The sequence below is a fragment of the Protopterus annectens genome, chromosome 8.part0 (assembly GCF_019279795.1).
Source record: "Protopterus annectens isolate FY-2018-M chromosome 8.part0, PAN1.0, whole genome shotgun sequence".
NCBI classification, from domain to species: Eukaryota; Metazoa; Chordata; order Ceratodontiformes; family Protopteridae; genus Protopterus; species Protopterus annectens.
The window spans coordinates 333144801-333165790 of NC_056741.1; the positions used below are offsets into that span (position 1 = coordinate 333144801).

Sequence of the window (20990 nt, forward strand, 5' to 3'; positions counted from 1 at the left end):
GCTGTTTAATAACATTTAGTTACATATTTACCTTTTATTAGTAGGGTAGGCAGACTGAGAACAAAAGTGTTTTTTTTCTTTGTTATCCCATAAATCTTAGAACATTAGCTAACTTGTTTAGGATTAAACAGCATGTAAAAGGGGAAAGGGGGTGGGATTCAAACATGAGTAACGAGTTTGAAGCCAAATTTATTAGGCATTCTGCTATATTAATTAGATTGAATTTCTACTGTAAAATAAAAGACAAATAAATGCATGCCTCTAAACAGCACAGGTTAATTTTATTGTAAGATTTTCTTATATTCACTCCTGACATAAAGATAGGTCTGGGAAAAAAAACACAACAAACCCTTTTCCTCAAGAGAACTATTGGCATTCACGTCTTTGCACAATTTGAGATGACAAATCACTGGCAGAACAAGCATCTCCTTCTTAGTACTTCTAAGACATCTGAGCCTCTGCAAGCTGATAATGACTTCTCTGTTGATGTTAACTGCATGAGCTGGGCCCACATTGTTTCAAACTAACCAATCAGGGAGGTACCAGATGCAGTTCCTGTGGTTGCTTTCCATTTCCTCTAATGAAATCTGAACCACTGTGCAGAGAAAAGAGGTCCTTGCAAGCTGAAGACTTTTTAACTGCAAGGTAAGCTTGGATCACACGTTCATTATTTATTTTTTATTGGCTAACACATTATAGTAAATGACACAGGGATGCCAAACTTTAGAAAACTGGTGGTCTTTATCTAGAGAAGAATGTACTGTCGGGATTTTGATTGCCTTTGTGTGGAACAGGATAGTAGGTTGTTTCTTGCTCAGGCTTTTAGTGTAGCATTAAGTAGGGGGCTGGCCTTTATGGATAATAGGCCCCAGTTCAAACAGAGAACATTTTATAGACAAGACAAACTTTTGTTACTTTCCACTGTGAATTAGGTCCGCTGACTAATTTTTTGGCTCTTTTTTTTTTTTTAAAACTGTTTACTCAAGAATCTGTGGCAAGTCTTCGTGGAACTTTTTTAAAGTTAGAATTTTTTATTTAGCTAGTTGACAGAATCAGAGGATGTGTTCTGGTATGCATTTTCTGGAGAATTTGACGTCTGCAGGATCTGGTATTGTTTAGTGTTTGTTCTCTTGCTTTTTGTGACAGTTGCACATTCTGCAAAGAGCAAAACAATGTCTGAGGCAAAACAGGGATAGATGAGATGTCCGTTTATCTGTTTATGTAAATGCATGTAAGCCTGAAGCTTATTGGCATTAAGTACAACATCCTCCATACATCATGTGTGTGTTTAGTGACTATATTTGTGAAGCAAGATGTGCTATACACTCTAGTTGTGTTTTGCTTTGCAAACATCTTTGCCACATTTTTACTTGTACTGCACTACAAATGTCATTGCCACATTATTACTTGTATTTACCCTTTCACAGGTCTCGGTGCAGTTGCATGATTTCTGCATTATCCACTGTTTTGATGACTTCTTTGTGTTTTACCCGCCTCCTAGATTCTGCAACAGATTGCCACTAGTAGGACTCATGAAGGAATAGTTTCCTACAGTTATGCTTCCCCCGATGCATCTAAAATTGGGATAGAATTGTCAGGCTATGATGTAAGAGAATGGTTACTGCATGAAAATGTTATGGTTACCTGACCCAGTCTTTCTCCATTCAGTTTTCACAGAGTTTTGTTATGTTGGGAATGTGTGAATCTGAAAGCACCTGTGTAGTAAAACACCTGCCTATCATCTTTTCACTCCCAAGCTGCTACTCCTAGATCACTCACTTCTGGGGCAAATAGAGATATGTTTAGCTTGTACCATCACAGGAATGAATATTCAAAGCCTATTCATTTCCCAGTGAACTGCATCTGACGAACTTTGTTGGGTGCAATATGGGGTGTTCAGTGCTGTAACTTCCTAAGCAATAGAAGCAGCTCAGGATACTTATTTTTTTTTTTTTTGTTTGTTTTTTTTAGGAACAAAAAGAGCAATTTTGCAAGAGTTACCAGATGTATTCTCATTTCTTCTATTGGGTAGGAACGATACAAGTGCCTGTGAAATTGTCCTAGGGGATGTCTTGGGGTTATTAACAGAAGGTGTATCTTTGGAGAATATATAAATGCCATTCCAAAAGGTGGAAAAATAACATAACATAAAGCAAGGCTATTAAAGTCACATGAATGCTGTCGTAATACAGTTTTAAGGGGTGAACTAAACATCACAGGCTGGTAGGACATGGCCTCACTTATTTTTAATGTCATGTGGTCTGCTGTTTCAGTTTTTTTATAAGTAAAACAGTGGGAATATGCATCCCTTAACAGTTACTTTCCCTACCATAATGTATTGTTAATTTTTTAATTTGTACTGAACCAGGATGAAGATAGTTCGTCCTAAACTTAGGGTGAGCCAAGATGCATTTTTCTTCCTTCCAAGTACACAGTTAACTTTCTGCAAGAGTGCATTTTATGTACTTTTAGTTTCTGCAACTATAGCTTATGTGGATGATAAGTTAGATTATATGTTTTTTTGTACACTAGAAACGACTGCAGTCAGTGCTGTCCATCTGCATAACTGTCAACATCGAAGGTGAAACATACGATTAAGATTAAGATGTATATCTGTGCACTTGGTAGTATTCTCCAGTAATGAAAAATGTAGCGCAATCCTGATGTGTCCATGGTGAATTAGATAATGTACGGCAGCAATGAGTATGCAAGGAGAGCTTTTTTACTTAGTATCTAGGTGGTCAACGTTTCTGATTAACAGCTTCATAGTTAGGTGTGCAGTCATGGCATCTAGTTACAGAGAGTGTGCGCACATGCATGTGTGTGTTCATGCATTTTTTCCCTGTGTCTGTACAGGTTTTTTCTGCATACTCTGATTTCCTCTCACCTCCTGAAAAGCATGCTAGTTGAATTGTCTAAACTGCCCATCTGTCCAATGTGCTTCACTTACTCTGATTTTGAGTTGTAGCCAAAGTCACAGCCAGAAAAGCTCTAATGTGAATTTACTTTGGTTAAAAATATATAATTTAAAAAGTATTCAAAATACTTTAGCAATGGGAACCAATACTGCAGTGCAAAAAAAAAGGTTTAGAGTATCAGGATACCAGGTGGACACAGGTAGTAAGGCAGTGTAGCTGTGATAAGGTTTGTTACCCACACCACTGTAGGTATCCCTGCACACGTGTCTGGGTCCACTACCAATGTACTCCTCTCTGTAGCTGCATCCAGTGCCAGGATCAAAGCTTAGCACCCTTGTACTTATATTTTTATTATTTAACATTTGTTTCCTAGGAAAGTCTGACTGAGACAGAGCCCATTTTCAGCAGAGGCCCATGGAGAAGCTCTCCAGACACATGTCTTTGGAATTTGAAGAAACCAGAGCACCCGGAGGAAACCCACACAAATGCAGGGAGGACATGCAAACTGTGCACAGAAGGCACCCTAACCAAAAATCGAACCGGAGAACCTCTTGCTGTGAGGTGACAATGCTAACCGCTGCACCACTGCGCCACCCAACTCTGCAGCTCTAGGAATGCCTTAACCTGTGTTCTTTACCCTTCTCCCTAGCTGCGCCCAGTACCTGTCCATAGACTCGCCCCTGATACCTTGCTCTGCAGCTGCCCTACGTCAATGATACTTTCCCTAGGTGTTCCTAGGCTCCTCACTATAACAATTCACTCCTCAGACATGGCCTGTACCAGTGGATCATCTCATTTAGATCTGTGGCTATACACAGTACCTACACTTTATCCACATCTGACAAGTAAGTCACTGCGTGCTCACTGCCTACACCTTATCCACATCTGACGAGTGAGTCACTGCGTGCTCGCTGCCTACACCTTATCCACATCTGACAAGTGAGTCACTGCGTGCTCACTGCCTATACCTTATCCACATCTGACGAGTCACTGCCTACTACCTACACCTTATCCGCATCTGACGAGTCACTGCCTACTCTCTACGTACACCTTATCCACATCTGATGAGTCACTGCCTACTCACACCTTATCCACATCTGATGAGTCACTGCCTATTTACTACCTACACCTTATCCACATCTGATGAGTCACTGCCTACTCGCTACCTACACCTTATCCACATCTGACGAGTCACTGCCTATTCACTACCTATACCTTCTCCACATCTGACGAGTCACTGCCTATTCACTACCTACACCTTCTCCACATCTGACAAGTCACTGCCTGGCATTTCTTCAATTTACCAGTCACTGTCTGCTACATTAATTATTCAAAGTGCATAGTAGCTACCTGACTTGTGGTTCAACTGCACCGGTAAGTAAGCTCAAAGCTATGCCGTGCACTTAGTCATTACTGTTAGGGGTGCTGTTTACATTTTTATATATTATTTGTTAAACACATGTATTATTGATTTACTAGCATTAATTTGAAACCTGTTAAGCCTTTGTAAATGAAATGTTATCTATTCTCTGTTCTTATTCAAAGAATGAAATCAGTTAATTTATTTGTCAGGAAAACAGTTTACATTGTAATGGTAGAGACAGGAAAAGAGACAGCTGCTTTTACTGGCTTTGATAGGCCAGTAGAAAGCAGATGCCAAAAGAGTAAGTGGATGAATTCATTAGTGGCCCTGGAGACAGTAGTTTCTGGAAGAGAGAAATAGGGCATCTAGGAAACTGTCCATACAGCAGTTATTTTTTAACACCTTTATTGAATTATCACTTAAGACATAGGCAAACATACATTTATATAAAAGAAAATAAACCATATTACCATGTTCCCATTTACAAACATTATTTCACATTTATTCTTTTGTGTAACTATCATCAGTCCTGAATTGCATAAATTGCTCAATTCTTGCCTATCCTTCTCCTCCGAAACATTATTCTGCATGTATTGTTCCTGCAATTTCCATTTTTTTCTATGTAATTTGCTCCTACCCTTGTCTAAAGATCCCACTTCCATTTTTTTATCTCTGTTACAATATTCACTACTTCAAATACAGTTGGTTTAGACTTTGATTTCCATTTTGTAGTAATTGCCTTTTTTGGCAGCCAATAGAATTAAACTTAATAAGGCCTTACTTATACCTAGCAAATCAGACCCTGTATCCCAGCACAAAAAATCACTTTCTTAGTTACACCCATTTGCTCACCCAATATTTCTGACATAGCATTCTGTAGAGAATTTTTAAAGTCTGCTAACTTATTACACTCCCAAAACACGTTTCCAGTTACTTCTTTATTCTCCGTCATACCTCTAACATTTGGCATCTACCTGAGGAAAAAATTCTGCTTGGGGTATAAAAATACCTATGCAAACACTTCTAATAAAAATGTTTAAATCTTTTAGACTTTGTTGCATATTTGGGAGCCATACATATCTCCACCCATTGTTTCTTTGCGAATTGCTTATCTAGACTCACTTCCCAATCTTTTCAAACCACCTCTGATTGATCGAGCAATATTTTATATGCCCAATTAATTATTCCTGTCTTAACAGCAGTCTCTGTTCGAGATTCAATTAAAAACTCTACCAGAGCAGGTCTTTCACTTAGAATATCACTATCCATTTGTCTTTGCCTATACTCTAATATTAGTCCCTGACAGGGAAGGCAGTCTCTAGCTGGTCCATATAGAGGTTTGAAGAGAAAATTGGCTGCTTTGCGGTTGAAGTTTGCCTCAGACAAGGGATAAATGCTAAATTTGTAAAGGTTGCATACAGTACTTTGTGGACTTATGAAGACCAGTCTTCAATTGGACTTTGCCCAGTAGCCTACTAACCCAGTTAAACAGGTATACAAACACCTGTGCAGAATCTGCAAAGTCTGGAAGGACCTCCAGTGTTGGGTAGGGAAGGGTATTTATATTCTTCTGGTAAATCTTGACTTTGCAGCAGAAGTCAGCTGTTATGGAGGCCTTTTTATTTCACTTAATGGATTTATTTATTTGATTATAAAATAAGAACACATGCATATAAGTTAACCACTGCTTTTAAATAGCAGTCGGAGAAGGACAGATCAAAACGTTGCTTGTGTGAAAGCAGGAGAAAACTCAAGTTTACTTTTCTTGCAGCTCATAACTAGACATTTGTGCTTGGGAAGAGTGTTATGTGTGCTGCTGTTTTCCACCCATCAGTCTTCTCTTAATCTGTTTAATGTTTTGACAGGGTTGCAGGGATGACAGAGCCTGTCCTGGCAATCTAAGGGTGCAAAGCATTGTGACCCATTCTGTTTCTAACAGGTTGGAGGTGTTTTTTAAGTAAGTGACAGATGTATTTATATTTTCCGAAAGAGTGGTTTTCTCTTCAGGACTTTGCATGAGATCTGTGCAGAATACATATCTATCAGGGAGTTAATTGCAGACAGGTGAATAAGCCCAGCATGGTCTCTTGGGGAAGTGTTATAACTAGACAGGATTCTGGCTCCCACCAGTAATGGGTATTTACTTATGTAGGCTGCTTGCCAATTATATGAACTGTGAGCTTAATGTGTTTTTATTAGAAGGATGGCGTCTTTGGTATCCCTCCTACTTAACGCAATATCTCTTTTTCTCAGCTTAGATTCTTACCAATTCCCGTGGAAAGAACATAAGAGCTTTTCATTTTTTGAAATTTCATCCTAACTAATGGAGTTCTTCCATGAATTTCACTATTTTATCCACACACTGTATCAGCACCCTGGATAACGGCAAACACATTCTGTGTTCCACGGACGCTTTAAGGGGCATTCTCATTCTTTCCGGGATGTAGCAGGACTTCGTCCAATCTGAAAACATCAGGCTGTAGTTGAAAATCAAGTCCAAACCATTTGGACACTCTTCCTGTCCATTTGGCAAGATTTTTGCTTCATTATTATGTTGTGGATAGTTCACTCAGGAAGCTTAGATATGAAATGCCTTATCTTCACTACTTTCCTTGTTCCTTTTTGGACATCACGGCTGATGTAGTAGCGATCGCACAGCAGTAGCTGGAATGGCAGCGCTGGATCCTCTTGCATATCACATCTTGTATATCACTGCCTTGCAGTGTTCCATTTTGCTGGATTGCCTTATTTTTGCAATTGCAATGCATTTTTCTACTCCCGTGTACCTGGAATATAGGAAAGCTATCTAATTACAATGATCCTTAATCTTCTAGGAATATCTTTACCATTTATGTAAGTCTGTCACTCACTGGCTGATATCTATTTTTTTGTTTTTGCTCTGTCCATATTTTGAAACTAAATAGCTAAGCCTTTGTCATTTTATGTACTGGGTACTTTTCTGCTGCTCTCCAGGAAATAATTGGCCATTGATCTGACTGTTGTATGACTTCTCTGTGAAGGACAGGAGCAAGATGATTACAGGCCAGTCCAATGTAATCCTGACACAAGAAGCAATCCTTGCAATCATATGTTGTCTGAAATGATTGCTTTGTTCTGGACTGTTTGAAGACGTATAACTTTTGTAGGGTCTTAGTGCCTCTAGATCAAACCTATCAGCGTGAAGACACAAGGACGATGTTTCTTAAAAGTACGAGATTTTCTGTAAGTATTTGTTTTATGTATTCTTTTATTTATTGGATAAATGGGCTGGTTAAAAGGATCCTTTCAACCTTGAGCATGCATCAGTATAGAAAACTGTATGCAGTTTAGAAAAATATGTGTGCAACATAAGTTTTAAAGTTTGAATAGATGAATAAAAAAATGGATATTGCATTAATATTTACAATGGTAACAGTAGTTGTATGGTTTTAGCAAACATCTGACTTGTGCAAAGTCTTATGTTCTTATGGTCATTTGTCAAGGCACAAAAATGTAGAGTCCTATGATACCTGAAACCCTGGTTTTAATTAGCAGTCCCAGAGATGGTAGGAACCACCTGAGGTCAGGACTAAGCTACTTGCATGAACACAAGGAGAGCACTTTATTAAGAACGACTCCTGCTGCAGACCAAGAGAACAGACTCCTAGAATTAAGGGGTCCCAGGCAGCATGGAGCAGAAGACTAAGATGTTGAGGAGCATGGATAACGTTCACACACACAAATTCATCAGCTTCAATATATGATGGCCATCTAACAACTGAATCCCACTAACTAGGACTAGTTGTGATTACCAATAGGGTATCCTTCCAGGAAGTATGAGACTCACCCCACTTTAATGTGAGGTAGTACACCAGTAGGAGGGAAGAAATGAGTCATCTGTGGAGACTGGAAGAGCTTGATGATTAGGTTGATGTGAGGAAACCTTGAAAAGTATAGCTGCATTTTTAGAAATAATTAGGGTAATGTACAAGATGGTATGCATTGATCATAGTGTTTGAATGACTTATAATGCTGAAGAAATTCAGAAAATGGTGTTAATATAAGCAAGCATAAACAAAGGTTATGTCTACAGTACTGCTGCAAATGACTGAATTCCATATATTTCCTATCAACTAGTGCAGTAGTATAAACTGTATTTCTAGCCTGTTTCATCAGCTAGCAGTAGCTTTCTAAAAGCTTGGTAATTCAGACTGTTGCACAAGTGAGATGGTAGTTAGGTCCAAACAAAGTGGCCCAGGCAGAGAATAAATGCTTTAGTACTAGAACATATAACTCTGAGATAAACCTTTTTAAAAGTGAATTATGATGGATCACATCATTATGGCTAGTTAGCACTTAAAAAAAAAAAAGAGTAATTGTTCCCTTAGCTTAGGCACCTTACTAAAAGGCTCTGGCTACATGGGAGCATGGCTTGGTTAGTTTCACCTGCCATCTCTCTAGTGCACACGTGAAATATAAGGAGTGTTATTACATGCTTCACATCCTAATATTGAGTCCATCAGATGCAGCCTACTTTGCTCCATTGATATTTTAATTTTACAAGTAGCAATTGCTTTCATTATTAAAACTATACATAAATAATTTTCGTGGACTTAATTTCATATTACCATCAATCAGATTTGGTTGGTCTCGAAGATTTATATTGCTCTATTTTGTATGATTTTGTATTACTCTATGTTTTATATAAATATATGACCATATATTAAAATATAAAAGAATTGAGCACATCCTGTTTGATGCTTGCATTTTGAGAAAACAAAAAGTTGCCTTTTGTGATACCACTACATTCAGATCAAATTTGTCTGAATGCTGATGTGTGTCTCTCTTTCGGCTTTTCCCGGTTAGGGGTCGCCACAGCGGAACTCCGGTCCGCTAATGATTGGCAGTAGATTTTTACGTGCTGAGTTGCCAGCTCTGATGCACATCCTTCAACGAAGGTACGCCCATTCATGCATGTCTCCACACAGAAGATGTTTTAGCTGAGAATCGAACAGGACAACATCTTACTGTGAGGCGACAACGCTACTGCAGCACCACCGCCGCAGTGTGTCTGAATGTTATGAAAAAAGATTTGGAAGGTAAGGTTTTGGATTAGGGGCGGGGTTAGCATTCATTAGTAAGCTGCCACCCCGCACTGTCTTACTAATGCATGCTAATCCTAATTCTGACCCTGTCTTAGACTTAACCCAACACCTGAATTTACAAAAGCCCTTTCTGTAGCACTACCACCACACAAGACAGTGTGACAGGCACCACATCCATCAGCACACACACACACACACACACACACACACACACACACACACACACCTTCGTAAAATCTTGCCCTTCTTCTAACCTTGATCCTTAACACGTATGCGCACACACACACACACACACACACACCTTCATAAAATCTTGCCCTTCTTCTAACCTTGATCCTTAACACGTATGCACACAAACACACACACACGCGCACACACACCTTCGTAAAATCTTGCCCTTCTTCTAACCTTGATCCTTAACACGTATGCACACACACACACCTTCGTAAAATCTTGCCCTTCTTCTAACCTTGATCCTTAACACGTATGCGCACACACACACACACACACACACACCACACCTTTGTAAAATCTTGCCCTTCTTCTAACCTTGATCCTTAACACGTATACACACACACACACACACACACACACACACACACACACATGTATCCCTTACCCTAGCTCTTCCTCTAACCCTAACACACACAAGTACTCACTTATGATATTAAACCCAAAAACGTACTTGGCTTCCTTAGTCATTCTTCCCCCTTTTTCACATCACATGCACACAACCAAACATCCACTCATCCTAAAGCACACACACTATTTTGTCGACAAAATGGCAAGTTAACAGCGTGACAGTGATCATTGATAGTATAATTTTATATTGTATTAGAACAAATAAAACAAAAACATTCTGATTACGTATCTATTGATGAAAAACTTCTGTTAGCCCAAAAAGCTTGGTGTAATTGCTAATGTATATTATTTAATGTCTGTCCGTATATATTCCTGAATGTCTGTTTTAAAATTGTTTGTAATATGTTGGAGCTTTTCTCCTTGGGCCTCCATTGAAAAGATTTTTTTTTGCTCAAAAGAAATTATTTTTTCATGGAGAGTATAAATATTCCTTTGTTATATTGATATAATGATAAAAGAGTAAATGCAAAAAGGATGAGCATACTCAAACTATGGGCAATATATACAAGGCCTGAACTCAATAGGTGAGGTGTTAAAGTTCCAAAAAATATTTTTCTTTTAATCATCAGAGACAAGATTTTGTTGGGAAAAAGTCAGTAAGAGGTATCACTTTTGTCCAAGGATTATTGTTAAATGGTTTAGGATGAATCCTGAGTTCTTTTACTTCGGTCTCCCTCTCAAGGCAGTTTCTTTTAAGAAGGATAAGAAGTCTTCAAAAAGTTGTGATGGAGTTCATGTTCATTTTATAGTAATACTTTTCCTTGCTACTGCAAGAATAGTCCTTGGCAGAAAGAGATTAACTTTTGTCAACTCATATCCATAATTTACATTAAATAAGATTAAAGACTTGGATAATAAAAATGTGCCGGAGAGTAAAGCTTTCAAAAATCATTAATATTCCACCAAAACTGACTTGGAAAAGGACAAAAAAGCATGTATCCAGTCAGTATTACATTCTTGCAAACATCTCAAGAGGTGTATATCCTTGTTTTTATTAATTTTAGCCATTTTATTTGGAGTTAGGAATGCTCTGGAAAAGTTTTTTTTTTTTTACTAAACCCAGATGGCCAAGCCTGGTAAACAAAAGCAAAATAAGTATATTATGTTTTGTTATATTACATTATATTGTATGTAATTTATACTTGCATTATGAACATGTGCTAACCTATTTTGTGGACTTTATTTTCACACTGTATTGCCCCTGAAGACATTACATTTATATTATACTAATATTATATGCATATCTGATATGATATATTATTACATTGTGGTTCATTTTGCATTCAAATGACTGATTAAATACTTGTATTATTTTCTCTTTTTTATTTTAATTGTATTTTATTTGATTATTTGCTGCTTAACCACTTAAACCCACTAGGCACAAGTACCTCTCTTCAGGTTAACACAGAAGTGCACTGTAGATTAAGTGACCTGTTCTGAGGCATATGGTTTGCAAATCTAGACCAAGAGAATAAAACCAGCAGGTCATAAAGTTGCAGTTTGTTAAACAGCCTGGCGCTGCTTCTTTCACTTTTAAGTAGTATGTATAATGTATATGTGTAATGACTGGGTCTAATTATAATGCATGTGTGTAATGACTGGGTCATGGACTAAAGGCAGTCCAGTGCAGATCATCCCACCTAGCCAATTAACAATCAAACAAATGTCTGTAATTTCATTTCATTTGAAGAGAAAAATGTATCTTAAAACTTGAAATGTTTTTTTTCTTTATATTTTTGCTTTCAGAGCTATTTTAATGTATCACAATCACTTGAAGTGAGTCTTATTATATTTATATGTCATTCTATAAAATATCCTTCATAGGCCCTGTCATATACTAATGTGATTTTTTTGTACTGCTTTAGCCTCTGTTTCTCAGAATTCATTTTCAGTCCATTCTGTATATCCAGAGAAAAAGGAGTCTATTGTTCTTTTTTATAATTGGCATTGCTATTTGTATTATACGTCTTATAAATAAATACTGTGGCTATCTGATAGTCATATGATTACATGTCTGGGTACATTAAAGAATAAGCAAAATAGTGAATTCTAAAATCCCTTAAAGGCTACAAGCAAGTTAAGTTTAATAGTGATACAAGTTAAGAATCATAAGGGTAATGACTATACAAGATTTACTTAACACTGAAATCAATGCACCTTTTATGAGGATGGAAATTCAAATAAATACTTGTTTGTATATATAGATTTGTTTACCAGGGTAGAGCACTCATTATTACTGACCAGTTTCAGGCTCACCCCAGTTTAATGAAAGGTTAAATATAGCTAAGTATTTTTTAATCTTTTTGTAAATGTTTATATACTTCAGAAGGAGGCAGGTTATATTCTTTATTTTAAGAAAAGGTACAAAAACTCCTTTAAGCTTTTATAGAATCAGTCTTCTACTGTGATGCAAGACCTGATACATTTAGTAGTACTTTGTTTTTCCCAGCAACTTGACCATTTATCCTCTCCCAGGTGCCCTTTTAACCAATGTGTTTCACTGACCTACCTGGAATAGCACTATGCTTCACCTTTTGGTGATTGTACTTTGTGTTGGACTAACAGTAGACAGGAACTGAGCACCATGTTGCCATCACCCACAACTGCAGAGTATGTTTCATTTCTACTTGTACAACCCAGGGTATTCCTATGTATCAAAATGTAATGGACATGAATGCTAGCCTCACTGGCACATCCCTGATTTGTGCCATCAACCACTCATTTCAATCCTTTTGAGCTGCTTCTCAGATGATGGGCCTGTTGTTCAAATATCTGCCACCCGTGTCATATTCCAGCCTACAATCTCTCTACCTTTGAGTTGACATGATAATTTTAAGTTGTTGCAAAAGGCAAGAGTTGGTTAATGCTATTATTTATTTATTTTTATCCATTACAACTGCACCCCTTAGAAGGCTACTGTCTATATCCCTTAGTATTGCATAATTTTCTACCCAAACTACTGCCAGTAAGATGTACCCATACTAGAAGCTAGAAATGATCACATACAAAGTTTTGGTGTCACCTAATCACTGCCTTCTAAAGACTCACTACTTGTATTACAATTGTGTTAGATAAGCCATAGTCATTTCCTAAGGTAAGTCACTTAAATCCGCTATGACTGCTAAATGTGTGAAGGTCTTCCAGTCTGCCTACACCTTTCTCTTCTTCTTCCTGTGCAGCATTTCTGCTTTTCCTCATGTTACCATCCTCCTCCTGACCCACCCAAAATGTCTCTATACATTTCCCATTACACAGCATATGGCCGTAGCTCACACTATCTTAGATACTTACCCATTGTTCGACTCCAGGATCCGTCTCTCCTACTGTAGCTTACATATAGATATATATATATATATATATATATATATATATATATATATATATATATATATATATATATATATATTGTGTGTGTATGTGTATATACATATATATATATATAATGTGTGTGTGTGTGTGTGTGTGTGTGTGTGTGTGTGTGTGTATGTGTGTGTATATATATATATATATATATGTGTGTGTGTGTGTATATATATATATATATATATATATATATATATATATATATGTATATATATATATAAAACACTGATCACACGAGCATTTGCAAGTACAGCCAAGGTAGATGTAGTTGCATCATTTTTTCTACAGTAAATAGCTGTAAATATCACACATTAAAACTAATGGGTTAGTTTGTCTGTATAGTTTTTGCTTTTTTTACTTAACTAACACGTCCAGTTCTATAATTTGAGCACTTGTTTGTAGTGTGAGTGCTTAAATCCTATATGGCTACTTTCCCTGTGCACATTTATGTACCCTACAGATTATTACATGCATATAACTTGTACATGTATTTGTATGTAATGAGCAGAGCCTTACTTTTTAGAACTTAGCAAATAAGTTCATAGGTAAGTACTAGGCTAGCTGCCCTTGCAGACCATTTTAGGCATAGCCAAATTCCATTTTGTTGCTTGATTTAACCTGTACTCTCTGATGTTTGGCCTTAGCCATCCCATTGTTGATAACTGTATATTACCCCTAGTGATTAATAATTAGGATCATAATATAGGTAATTGAAGGGACCCATGCATGAGATGTTGCTTTTAGGAGCTGCCTCTGTCCATTAGTAGTAAAGGATACAGTACTGCAGTAAATTTTCTATTTCCCCTTTGTAGATGTTGATTTTTGTTTGAGTCTGGATGAAATGTGTGGAATCAGATTGTTGTGTTCATAACATGTTGGTATGACTTTTTGTGGTTTCATATGACTGTACTAATCCAATGTCACCCTCTCTGTCCATGGTATATCTTCCATATTCCTGTTGCAGACTAAGGTATTATCTTAACTGTAACCTCACAGTACACTGTGAGCAAAAAACATAGCTTTTCAAGAAAACAAGATCACAAAAAACTGTCTTCTGCATGAGGGTATTGAGAGTTAAAACATAATTAAAATTAATAAGTTATTGTGTTGCTGGCAGGTTTGGATTTTGCAGAACGTCATGACAAGATAAAATGTACATATTTTTTTTTACTTCTGCCTGTAGTGGTCCCTTTATTTGAGGCTATTTATGCCTTAAAGAGGTAACACTGGCCCGCACCCATCCCTTTCCTCCACCTCCAGGGATCTAACATGCATGTAATAAAAATCATAACAGGTGAGCATATTACATAAATGAAAAGGCTTCTTTGCTACAGCTAACTGTTGAGTTAGGGTTACTGAAACCATTGCTGATTCAGTGATGCAAGCAAAAAATATGTGGTCTTTTTTGTTTTTAACAAGGGGAGTATTGCACAAGTAGTAATAATGTGTTGAAAGAAACTTGTAAGATAGGAATGTATACATTTATTGTTGCAAAGAAGTTTAAAAATTTAATCTGAAGACTGTTTTAATATATCAGAGCAGTTGACATAAAAGCACTCCTTATTCATTTGAGCACTACAGTCTGAAGTAAACAAAGTGTGAAGTGAAAAAGTGCCTGAGACCACAAAGTATAAAGAAGAAGGAGATTGGGGGGGGGGGCAAAGTATATATCTGGAAATATTGGATTTTGTCATCGTCTCAGGAGGAAAGGTCAAGCCCACCAGCAAAGCCTAACAGTGTGAAACAAAGTGAGAAAAAATAAAAAAATAATACAGCATGTATTAGGAGAGAAGTCTTAACCTCAGAAGTAACAAGCAGCAACTACATGTAAACACTCTTGCACACAGAGGTCAAGTTGGGGGGGGGGGTTGCACAAGAGGACTACATAAATGAAAACTGTTTGCAGTAATGAAAATAACATTGGTGTCCAAACTTAAAATAGAAGAATGACAAGAGGAAGATGAAATGAGTGTAAGAAGCATTCAGTAAAACTCCCTGACATCTCTCCTGTCCCCTACCCATACACACTAATAATAATCAGTTTTAATTTACAGCAGAATCTTACCTAAAGGATGATGTATTGCCATGACATACATGATGCATGGAAGCCATTCAGGTTTCAGTACATGGCTGAGGGAATCAGCATTTTTGGCCTGTTTGCCAAATCAATGCATTCCTCTGAATGTTTCTTCAGGGAGGGGCTCTCCTCATCTTTGTAGTGCAGTGACAATTCTAATAGCAGCAAGGGTAAAGGAGTTCATCCCCTTCATAAGGAGATGAGGCAAAAAGCAATTTCATGACAAGAGTTATCAAGTTAGTCTGTAATAAATGGATTTTTTCTCTCAATCGCCCTGGACCAAAGATGCACATGAGGCAGTTAACTTGTAGTGAAGGAGAAATATGCTAGTGTGCATACAGTATGAAATAAAAATGTTGCTAGAAACCTGAAAGGGAAATTCGCAAAACTTGGGGAGTTCCCAGCAGGGACCTCAAAAGTGGAGCCTCTCACAACACATGAGCACCACACAGAAGAGAATTATACACCCCCGTACCATTGTTGTAGCAGTGTTTTACATACGCAGATGAAATCTCCACAGAAGTTAAACACAGTGCTAGCAAAAAAAAAAGGACGCACATAGAGCACTTGTTGAAAAATGCACTACAGAATAAAGTTAAAGAAATGGAAAAAAAAGGAAGGGTGGGCTTTAGCTTTTTTCTGTGTGTCGGTGCATTTGTTAATGAGGTAAGCTTATTAAGTGCAGTTGTCCCATGCAAGAATACTGATTTTTGTCTACTGCTGTGTTTGGAGTCGCATAATATTCAAGTGAAGACCTTATGAATCAGACCTAGGACTTGCTGATCTGGTAAGCTATATTACCAAAAAAAAAAAAAAAAAAACTAGATAGGATAGTACAACAAACCAAAATTAAATAAAGAAAAATATCACAGGAACCATAGAATGTTTCTGTTGAATAAACATTTAGAAATTTCATCTCATCAACTCACTCCAAGCTATATTGTCAAACACCATTATATTAATGGTAGATTATTTATTTGTTGACATTTGATTACCAGGAAAGTATGACTGGGTAGAAACCAATTTTCCCCAGAGGCCTGGGGAGAAAAGCTCCAAATTATTGCAGAACATTTTAATAACGATATGTTTACAATCTGCAAAAATAAAAGCAAAACATCTGCAGTTTAAGTAGTTTTAACAAATTAGGCATAATATAAAAACATTGGTTAAGAATCGATACAAGTTATATGACAATCATTTAATTTTTAGAGAAATTTTAGACAGTTTGTAGAGAAATTAAAGGTAAGTTAGCCTAATACAAACAAGAATTGCAATATGAAGTGAGGGAAAAGTGGGCTTATGGTATATTTAGAGAGAAAGTCAGGAAGTAAGTGAAGAAGGGAGTGTAAGGAGCTATAAGGAATGAAAAGGTACTTGTTCACATTTACGGTTATAGTTTATCTTGATTTTGACCAAGAACAGAGCCAGGTTTTACTAGTAGTTTTGAAAGATGGGAGGGAGGGTGTGACAACCGTGCCCTGGCCCAGCAATCAAGGAGCCTCAATCCTCACCAGTAACACCAGGGAGGTCATCTCCTAGAAGAGGAACGGATAACTAATACACACAGTAAAGTACAATTTCCCTTAAATGCACACAGTGATCACAGTCAGTCTGGGGCTGGTTGCTCCCTCGCTCACCAGGTCCCCAATAAGACTCCCCCCACTGGCACAGCTATAGGGCCCAGGTCCCAGCCTAACTGGGCAAGCTAAAACCTCCAGTACCCTCTGTCCAACCAGCGCTTCGTATCCCTGCCCAAGTAGCTGACACAACACACACACACTTTGAGATAAGTATTTATACAACTTCACAGACACTCCTGTGAAAGGCTGACACAGATTCTCCCGCTGTGCCCCTTTACCCAGACTATACCGTAGTAATTACTACCACCACCCAGTTAATAATATCAGCTACTAAAAGGCCCTTTAAAAGGGTGTCCAATTATTAATGTGCAATATTAATATTCTATGGTAATTTGACTATACAGTCTAAGGCTTATCAGAGTGGCCTATTACAATAAACTCTATGTAAATATGCTCTATATAAATATGCAATGTACTCTAGAGCTGATCTCTACACAAAGCAGCCACAGGTAGAAGATTTTAAAAATATTTAATAATAAATAATTTAAAACACAAGACAAAACTACTACGCCACAGAGATATCGAAGAGTTCACAGATCACACAGAAACTTAAAATAATATCGTAGGAAAGATCTGATTACACAGAAAAATACTTAATCTAACTTTAAAATCTTTAGCTAATCTTAAGAGAAAACACAGTGTTACAGTCCTACTTACATACATAAAGAGCATAAGCAGTGCTGGTAAGCTAGATGTCCAAGATCAAAATGCTCTCTGGTCTCTTGTGAGAAATAGTATTTAAACATTACTAACAAAACATCTCTAAGGCCCTCCCAAAATTACATAATTTTTGACACTTAAGATGATGCAATATGAATTCTGGGAAAACCTAACGCCTGGTTTGAGTTCTCAAGCCACAAACTGCATTATTTAGCAATCTAACACCTCCTCAGAAACTTACGATACAAGACATTTCACATGTATATGCTAACAGAAACTAAAGCAATAAAAGCACCTTCCACATCTAAATTCTGGTCATAAACTTTAGCCTTAAAACAATGGGCATGAAATCATCCAGCCTCCCTCGGGCCGAATTCTAACATGAAAGGATACAACATTGCTTCACTGGGCCAGTAGAGTGCAATGTTGTCACATATTTTGCAGTTCCACATTTCACAGTGTTTTCTTACATTTAAAACACAAGCCTGTATTTTACATTTAATTATACAGTTGATAGAATTGTATATTAAATTCTATTTGACTAGGCTGGCAGCCTTCGCCCATCTCTCCCCAGTCGTCACAGAGGGTATTGACCTGATGGGTACAGGCCTCCATACATGGATATGTATGTATGTATGTATATATATATATATATATATATATATATATATATATATATATGTGTGTGTGTGTATATGTATGGATGCTGGATAATTTTGCAGGTCATAAGAAGCTGTGTATATGTTAGTTGATGAAGCAGTTCTAACCAATTTAGGCTTTTTAGTGTTGTACCATGGTGGACTCTGAAAGGTGTATTTGCAGCAAATTTAGCAGCTTTGTTCTGTTGTTTAAAATGGCAGAATGGGAAAAAACTGTTCTAGACATTGCTCCTAATTAAACATTATATAAACCAAAGGAAAAAAATGCACAATGTCAAATAAAAAAAATTTGCTTTATACATTATTATAACTTTATTATACTAGCTGCTTAAGAAAGCAGGTTGATTATTTATAGAATGTTCCACTGTAATTTACAACATGGTATGCCCTGGTATCATCTCATAGTACCATATATGTGTATATTACTTTTATTTCTTATAACTGTATATCTTTGTTTTTGTAAAACCATAGTTTTATTGGCATTTGTGTAAAAATCTAAATAAAGCACTTTATACCTCAGAGCAATCATTCCCAGTCATGTCATACAAGAAGTTGTAAGCAACAGCATAGAAGTAGCAGCTTATTTTTTGTGTTGAAATGCATGGTTGTCTGATGATTGGTCATTTGTCAATTGAGTAGTGATGACCACAAAACAATGAGTACTGGCTGAAGTATGATAGATGAGATCTATCAGCAACATCTGTGAACAATATTGAGGGTCATTGCTGCTTCCCTGAGCGTTAATGACCACTTCAGAGATAAAATAGCAATCTGAGTATGGAGGTTGCAACTGCTGTGTAGTAGGTGCTTGGGAATTCAGTTCTCATATTTTATTTATCCTTTTATTAACTAAGTGAAGTGGCTGGTTCAAGGCCATTTTCAGTCATGGCATTGGTTGAAGCACAGACAGACAAAAAGTGCGATTAAGGTAAAAGCGTAGACTAGACAACGATACGGTGATCTTAACAGTTAATACAAAAGTGCCTGTAATACTTTTGAGAAGAAAAAATATAATTAGATTGATACAATTCAGGACATGCATGACAATCAAAATAGAAGACAAATTGTAACTAGGTTGTCATAATTCAAAGACACACTTGTATGGACGGAAAGTAATGATGTGCTGAATTAGAACTGCAACATGGACAGAAACACCGGCTGAGATACTAAAAGATACATGGTACATGGATAATGAAAAGTCAGAAGAAGTGAGTGTGGCAGTGTTTGCAAGGATGAGTAAAAGAGAGAATGCAGGGATGCAGAAGGTGCATAGGAACAAAGGAAAAGGGTTTTATCAAGATGAGTGAGTGAAACAATGGAGGAGAAGAGCAGTCTACTAGAATGTCATCTGCTCGCAGTATGCTTCCCCTGTTACTAGCTCATTTTGGTAAATACTTCAATTCCCACTAACTCAAGCTGTCTTAACTATCTAGCCCTACCAGAACTCTGATCTAAGCCCTAAGAACCCCAACCTAGTCCCTAAACATAAAGTCCTCTATCTCTCCCTAAAGCTAAAGTCCCCTTCACCTCCTAAGTCTATATAGTCAATCTGTCCCTAAAACTAAAATCAACTTCCCCTTCCTAAACCTAAAGTCCTTCGGCCCACTTCCTGTCCCTATATACCTAGGTGTGAGCGCTTCCTTTTCTAGAATGTGAGCAGTCAGTTGTGGCAGCTGCTTGGCTGAACTCAAGTTAAAGCTTGAGCAGCTGGCCGCACAGGCTAAAGATGTTGGTATTGAGGAACTTGAAGACAAGTGCTTGGGACTCAAGAACTTGTCATGTTCCTGAGAAAGGGATGTGATTTGAGGTGGAGAAATTAAAAACCGTTTATACTGCCTCATTGATGTGTAGTGTGTTTGAAGAAATCTCCTTAAGGTTTAAAGACTGGAAAGATCTCTAACATCAGACAAGATAGAATTATAGCCAGCTGGGTGCCAATTCAAAGAAAGATATTTCAGTAGATTTTACCAAATAAAGGAGGGGATGCTGTTGTAAGATGATGGAGACAGGAAGGTTAGGTGTAAGAAGACAACATGAGTGCATGATGACTAATTTGAAGGCAAGTGGAGAACAAAAGGCAGTGTTTAAAATTTTGTAAATGATGGAGGCAAATAAGAAAAAGGCACATTCAGTGAAGGGCAGTTAGTCTGTGGTGGAGTTGAGTAAGCCAGTGGAGCATGTGCTGGTCAACAAGGTTAATAAAACAGCACATTTTATATAATGTTTTTTGGTTGATGATTAGAATTGTAATGGTCACTTAAGGCAAAAAGTGGAAAGTCATATTCAATATTTAATATGAGAATGCTTGACTGTAGATCTGTATAATGATTTTGGAGTAAGCTGACTTGCAAATTAGTTTGTATTTGAGGTAGGGTTGTATTTATTTGTTATACTTTAGAAGTTGTGGAATGAAGTGGAAGGTTTAAGAATGAGTCTCAATGAATGTAGCTGTAAGGTTGTTGGTGTAGTGTGTGCGTCTGTATGTCTGTCTGCATGCATTTTGGTGATGGCTGTGCACAATTTCACAAGTGCAGTCATGCAGCATAAGTGGCTTTGCTATTGCCTTGACAAGAGCCAATTATCA

General features: G+C 37.3%; 1 protein-coding gene across 4 annotated transcripts in view; it reads left to right on the forward strand.

The window, feature by feature from the left end:
• Positions 1 to 573: 573 nt before the first annotated feature.
• The window catches only part of ARHGEF2 (Rho/Rac guanine nucleotide exchange factor 2), a 924267-nt gene continuing 903850 nt past the window's right edge, over positions 574 to 20990 (forward strand). For 2 of the 4 annotated variants that reach the window (XM_044079827.1, XM_044079829.1), the window contains exons 1-2: positions 574 to 645; positions 6535 to 7503. In XM_044079827.1, the coding sequence (XP_043935762.1) occupies positions 7477 to 7503 (27 nt within the window). In that variant the 5' untranslated portion in view covers positions 574 to 645; positions 6535 to 7476. The remainder of the gene's footprint in view (positions 646 to 6534; positions 7504 to 20990) is intronic. The other 2 variants (XM_044079828.1, XM_044079830.1) reach the window with 2 other exon arrangements.